This window comes from Sinocyclocheilus grahami, unplaced genomic scaffold, assembly GCF_001515645.1.
Source record: "Sinocyclocheilus grahami isolate Dianchi unplaced genomic scaffold, SAMN03320097.WGS_v1.1 scaffold2080.1, whole genome shotgun sequence".
NCBI lineage: Eukaryota > Metazoa > Chordata > Actinopteri > Cypriniformes > Cyprinidae > Sinocyclocheilus > Sinocyclocheilus grahami.
Window position 1 is genome coordinate 48,221 of NW_015507259.1, and position 6,534 is coordinate 54,754.

The 6,534-nt window shown below is 40.5% G+C and overlaps 1 protein-coding gene across 1 annotated transcript in view; it reads left to right on the forward strand.

Moving 5' to 3' along the window:
- The window catches only part of LOC107573980 (Golgi-specific brefeldin A-resistance guanine nucleotide exchange factor 1-like), a 52,497-nt gene that overhangs the window by 37,757 nt on the left and 8,206 nt on the right, over positions 1–6,534 (forward strand). The window contains exons 19-27 of the mRNA XM_016260442.1: positions 497–622; positions 2,653–2,735; positions 3,272–3,509; positions 4,607–4,678; positions 4,796–4,890; positions 5,003–5,156; positions 5,245–5,470; positions 5,584–5,732; positions 5,867–6,116. Of these exons, the coding sequence (XP_016115928.1) occupies positions 497–622; positions 2,653–2,735; positions 3,272–3,509; positions 4,607–4,678; positions 4,796–4,890; positions 5,003–5,156; positions 5,245–5,470; positions 5,584–5,732; positions 5,867–6,116 (1,393 nt within the window). The remainder of the gene's footprint in view (positions 1–496; positions 623–2,652; positions 2,736–3,271; positions 3,510–4,606; positions 4,679–4,795; positions 4,891–5,002; positions 5,157–5,244; positions 5,471–5,583; positions 5,733–5,866; positions 6,117–6,534) is intronic.

Consider the following 6,534-nt stretch of genomic DNA (forward strand, 5'->3'; position numbering starts at 1 on the left):
CCCCATCATCAGGTAATTAGGGCCAGCGGAACAGCAGTTCGCTCGGGATCAAGGACAGGGTCATTAGTCACGCAGGTAATCGGGGAAGAGGAAAATGTTGCACTGGGAAGTGAGACACATCCATCTGGCCTGCAGAAAGCAGCTCAGGCGATCCGAGGACATTTCGAACACGCTTATTAAAGGCAGCTCTCTGCGGGTGACCTGGAAAGTATTCGTAGAAATTTCTTTTCTTAGGCGCCATTCTCAATCACTACGTAGTCACTGGGGTTTGTGCCCCCCCCCCCCCCGAAGCAGCGATGTATCGAAACTGGAATGGATTCAGTGTCTGACATTTACACTAGTAGGAGATCCCGGAGGAATTACTGTGCCCTTTTATGTTTTTCTAGTGTTGAATGATCTTCAAAACGCTCCTGTAAAGAGTGTACATATTATGTGATTTGATGATACTATTCTTGCGCTCGCAGTCAATTGTATGGCCTTGTTCTTTTGTGTGCAGAAAGTGAACGGTAATCCCTTCCAGTCAAACGATGCTGGCTTCGCCCTGGCTTATGCAGTCATCATGCTAAACACCGATCAGCACAACCATAACGTACGAAAGCAGAACATCCCCATGACGTTGGAGGTGAGCCACACATGTTCCTGTTAACCACATGGACATCCAAGTGTCATTCACATGTTTAGGGCCACACATGCAATCCCTTTCTGAGAGATCAGTTTCAGCTCTATGACTTGACAGTTTAAGATAAGTGTATTACGTGTTATTTATGTAAGCATGTTATGAAACAATCTCTCTAGATTTGCCACACATGCAGATTACTGTTATGTAGCCATGTCTCACTTTTACGTGCTTCAAACAACTGGCCTCGATTTAGTGGAGCTTTAAGCTCAGCCACAGCAGTCGCACATTTACAAACATATTATTAATGATTTCAAAGCAATTTTTGCTTTTTGTTGTTGTTGTATATTACACTTAACCATGTTTATCTATCATGCTTCACCGAAACTAAATTTCTATAACTCTCAAATGTTTTACAATAAGAAAGTACTGGTGAATCTCATGGGACCCAATAAAAAAAAAAATCCTTTACACCAAAAGCAAAAAAAGATCAGTTATGAATTTGTATTGAAATATTTTTTTGTCGTTTAAGATTTTTTTGCATTGTGACATTGACAGTTAAGCAAATGTCAGTACTGTAATACAAAAATCATGTTGTCATTACCATAATAAAGAAAATAAATAAATAAAATAAGTTAATTAATTAATTAAAACAAAAAAATTCAAATAATTTATTCTGATTACCTAAATGTGAAAAAATATATGTACTACTTTTTTAAATGTTTGGGGATCAGAAAGGATAGTACAGAACTATGAAAAGAAGAATATTACAAAAGATTTCCGTTTCAAATAGTAAATGATTTCTGAAGGAAATGAAGACTGGAGTAATGATGCGGATAAATGTATTGCATTTTAAAATATTACAATTTAAAACATGTTTTCTATTTTAAGATAATATTTGACAATATTAGAATTTTACTGTATTTTAAATCAAATAACATGTGAGCATAAGAGACTTTTAAAAGCACAATGAATATTTTTTTAAAAGCATGAAAGAAATCTTACCGACCCCAAACCTTTGAACACTGTGTATGTATACGTGCGTGTGTTGTATACATATATGTATTGTATTTGTTGTTTAGGAATGATATTACAGTACTATAAATATGTATAGAAAATATTAAGTAATGAGTATAGAATTACTGTATTACAGTAATGATGATAATAATGGGAAATACAAAAATAATTGATGGAAATATGCTTGATTTTCTCCTTCAGGGTTCTAAAAATAGGCTTAAACACAGGCAAAAGAAAAAAAAATGAATTAAAATAATAGTAAATCCTTTTATTGGGGTGTTTTTTTTTGCCTTTTTTGTTTTGGTGTGAAATGTGACCTGGACATGTCTTCATGAGATTCACCCTTAGATACGTGGCTGCGGCTGGTGGCATTTTTTCATCTGCGCCCACAGACACCTTGAGTTTTCCATGCATTAGCATCAGATCCATTTAAACAGATGATCACGCAGATCTTCCTGCTAAAAGCACTGGTGTTGTAAAGGAATACAGGGAGCAGTGGGAATGGTAATCAGCAGGTATTCAGCCCGAGCACAGAGGGGGATAAGCGGCGGCGAAGTGAAAGGCGAGCAGCAGGAGACGAGGCGGGACTGGGCTTTTGGCAGACGGCGCGTCCAGCTGTCTTGTCTCTGTGTCAGCTAGCGTGTGTGCGTCTGCTCCGGCTCTCCAGCCATGGAAAATGCAGTTCTGGAAAGACCCTCTGTTTACTCCTCTGTTCATCCTTCTCTCGTGGGGCAGCTCAGGTTTCCCTTGCTTTACCTGCCATTAAGAAAGTATGCAGTAAAACAGTGGCCTAACGCCATCACTCAGCAGCGGACGTCTGTGTGTTTATTTGAGCTGAGGTTGGCCTTAGACCAGCCTGCTTAACACTAACACCTATTAAGTGACACCAGCAGTAATAAACTGAGACCAATTATTGGATTTGAAAGGTGATAGTCGGAGGATGTCGCAGTAATTGGATGGAATGAAGGCATTTTAATCAGTTTCCTCCTCCTGTTTGTTGTTTTGTTTTATTTGTCTAGCAATTCAAGAAGAATCTCAAAGGTGTGAATGGAGGAAATGACTTCGATCAAGACATGCTGGAAGACATCTACAATGCCATCAAGTTAGTTATTGCTTTAGTGCTCACATATAGTTTTCATTATCTCTTACTTATTGAACACTTGTAATATCATTATATAAAGTATAACTGGTAATTTGACATACAATAAATGTTTTTGTGAACTTCAGGCTGATAAAACCACATTCAGAATGTTAGGGCTCAGCAACACGGATGACCCACTGACTGTTGATAATTTATTCCTGTGATGCAAAGCTGAATTTTCAGCATCATTACTCCAGTCTTCATTGTCACATGATCCTTCAGAAATCATTCTAATATAAGTAAAATTTCATATGAGATCAGCAACAATGTTACTATTTGTAACAATGTAAAAATCTTTACTTTAATTGTTGATAAATTTAATGCATCCTATTATAAATACAAGTACCAGTCTGAACAGCTGAAAAAGTCCTTCTTGATGAGTTTGTTTATTATCTCTGTTATAAACCTCATGTCTCTGGTCATTAAGTGTATGGATATATTGATGTATACAGTGGCTCAGATGGGATAAGCCAAAATATATGTATGTGGTCCTGCAGGAACGAGGAGATCGTGATGCCTGATGAGCAAACAGGGCTGGTGAAGGAGAACTATGTGTGGAGTGTTCTGCTGCACAGAGGAGCCTCGTCTGAAGGGATATTCCTACATGTGCCTGAAAGCAGTTACGACCGCGACCTCTTCACCATGACCTGGGGACCCACCATTGCTGCCCTCTCCTACGTTTTTGACAAGAGCCTGGATGACACTATCATTCAGAAAGCCATCGCTGGGTTCAGGTAAGACCTGCAGATTGGTAGACTGGTTTTGCACAAAGCGTTTAAATGTGTCATATGATGCGATTTCAAGTTTTCCGTTCTTTTTGGAGTGTTACAAGCTGTTTGTGAATAGATAAGATCCCTAAAGTTGCAAAGACTAAAGTCTCAAACCCAACAAGATATTCTTTATAAAAGTTAAGACTCGTCCGCGCCTTCCTAAAATGCCTCGTTTAAACACGCCCACACAGTGATGTAGACATGTGGGGGCGTGTTTAAACGAGGCATTTTAGGAGGCCGTGGATGATTCTGAACTCTTATAAAGAATATCTCTTTGGGTTTGAGAGACTGTAATCTGTAATCAAATGTATACGCAAAGAAAGAAGGCGTGACTTTGATTCTCGCTGTAGTATTGTTGTTGCCGCCACCGCCATGTTGTGGAGACGCTGTGTGTTTCGTTGTGAAAGCAAAAATACTTTGTTTGGCCTTCCAAAAGAGGACACGACTAATAATCAGTGGTTAAGTTGTATTTACAGCACTGTTCCAGAACAGTTCAACCCAAATATTTGTGTGCGCGCAACGCATTTTATGAGGACTGTTTCCTGGGAGAGTAGCCTACAATGCCGGTTTTCTGACAAATAATGCTGACTCACAGCCTTTAAGCACGTTTTCATATTTAAAGGATTTGCCACTGACGATTCAAACGCAAGTTTTGAGCAGTGTAGAGTAGCGCTTGTTGTTTGTCGTTTCTCCGATCACAAATGCAGACATAGTTTTAAGTTTACGCGGCGCGATGCAACGCAACGCGTAAAAAGACAGTATAAGTCATTATAATCAGTAATTGCGTCCGCACTGGATGCTACAAATGCCTCGTTTATAATGGGTTTTAATGTTTTTGTCTCGTCGCTCCGGCCGGACACGGCATCACAGTAAGGTAGGGGCGTAACATTTCCACAACAACAAGACCACAACAAGGCACAACAAGAGTTTTGTTTCTAACACGCATTCACTTACAAAAGGCATTGCGGTAAGAAGTCGGTCTGAATCATTACTCCATCTGAAAAATATGCTGGCCTATATGAATAAAATAATTTTCTCACATTTCTTCTTTCTTCACATCAGCACTGTGACCCAGAAAAGCTGATTACCGAAAGCAAGTTTCTGCAATTGGAGTCTTTACAGGAACTCATGAAGGTGAGGTCCACTTAGAAAGGCTGGGTGTATACGAGAACGAAACCATTTTCTTTCTTTAGTGTATTACTTACAGTATTACTTAAAGGTTTGTTCGTTATGTAATTTTTATGTTTCCAGGCTCTCATCTCGGTGACCCCTGATGAGGAAACATACGATGAAGAAGATGCTGCTTTTTGTCTGGAGATGCTGCTACGTATTATTCTTGAAAACAGGTACTGCACTCATTAACACGTTGCATTACGTCATTGAGAATTACTAGTCCATGGAGTCAGACGAAGATACGGCAGCTTGTAGATTTTAATAGACAGATGACTGTGTTTGCAGGGACAGAGTATCATGTGTTTGGCAAACGGTACGGGATCATCTGTACCAGTTATGCGTCCATGCCAGTGAGAGCTGCTTCCTGGTGGAGAGAGCAGTGGTGGGATTGCTCAGACTCGCCATCCGCTTATTGCGCAGAGAGGACATAGGCTCACAGGTACACACACTCGACACATACAGTACAAACTCTAAAGTGGGAAGCGGGCCAAACGGGCATCTAAGCGGTTTCATCCCTCTCTGCACAGGTTCTCCTCTCTCTTCGCTTGCTGTTGATGATGAAGCCTCACGTCCTGTCCAGAGTCTGTCGAGAGGTGGCCTATGGTTTGCATGAGCTGCTTAAAACCAATGCTGCCAACATCCACTGCACTGACGACTGGTACACGCTCTTTTCACTTTTGGAGTGCATCGGGGCTGGGATCAAACCTCCGGCTGCCCTGCAGGTTGCCAACACCAACCCAGACAATGACACAGGTGAATCGGTCATTTCTAACCATTTTGTCTGTTAGTGCACCTCAAGACACAGTCGAGTGTGGCCTAAAGTCCTTTTCCAGATGGGCTCATCTTGTGTAATCCTTTTGTTCCAGGTGCTCAGTCAGATAGCGAACTGAGTTCATATCATCAGAGTGAAGTTAGTCTTGACCGGGGATATACGTCTGACTCTGAGGTTTACACCGAGCATGTCAAATCCAGAATACCTCGTTCAGCTACCGATGTGGATGTAGGCTGGCTAGTGGTAAGTGTTCACATAAAACCCCAGGCAGGAAGTGTGTTAGAGACAGATCCACCCTCACTAAGGGCAGTGTATGTCCTGTCATTATTATGCATGTTGACTTGGATAGACGTATAACTTCTTTCTGTTTTGGGCAGGTGGGTAAAGATGATCTGGAGGGATCTAAGGCAGCAGTGACTCCAGGTTCAAAGCCCCTGACCTATCCTCTCATTAACCAGTACAGTTTAACTCTTGGGCAGGACATGGGTCTGCATGACACCAAATCCCTCATCAAGTGCGTGGATTCGCTTTCATTCATCGTACGCGATGCTGCCCACGTCACTCCAGAAAACTTTGAACTTTGTGTTAAAGCCATACGAGTGTTTGTGGAGACTAGCCTTAATGGAGGTACGTATCTCTTATACAGCAAAGTACCAGAGTCAGAAATTAACTGGGGCTTTTGGTAAAAACGCCACTGAAATGAATAAAAGTTAAAAGATACAAGATCAAAAAATCCCCCTGAGTTAATGCTTGTTACATTTCTAACATATGATATAGTTAAGCAATATCACATAAGCAAGAGTGCTGTTTTTCACAAATATCAGCACAATTGGAGTTTTGGTTTTGATCAAATTGATTGAGTGAATAATTAAATTACCCATTCATACAAAGTCCCTTGCTTCATTCCTGATTGAATCAACCCTTTTCAACTTATAGTTTAAGTTAATGATTCAAAGACTCACTTAAGACAGTAACTTATTGCCACTTAATGGTGGTTTTCTTCATACATATACAGTGGGGCAAAAAAGTATTTAGTCAGCCACCA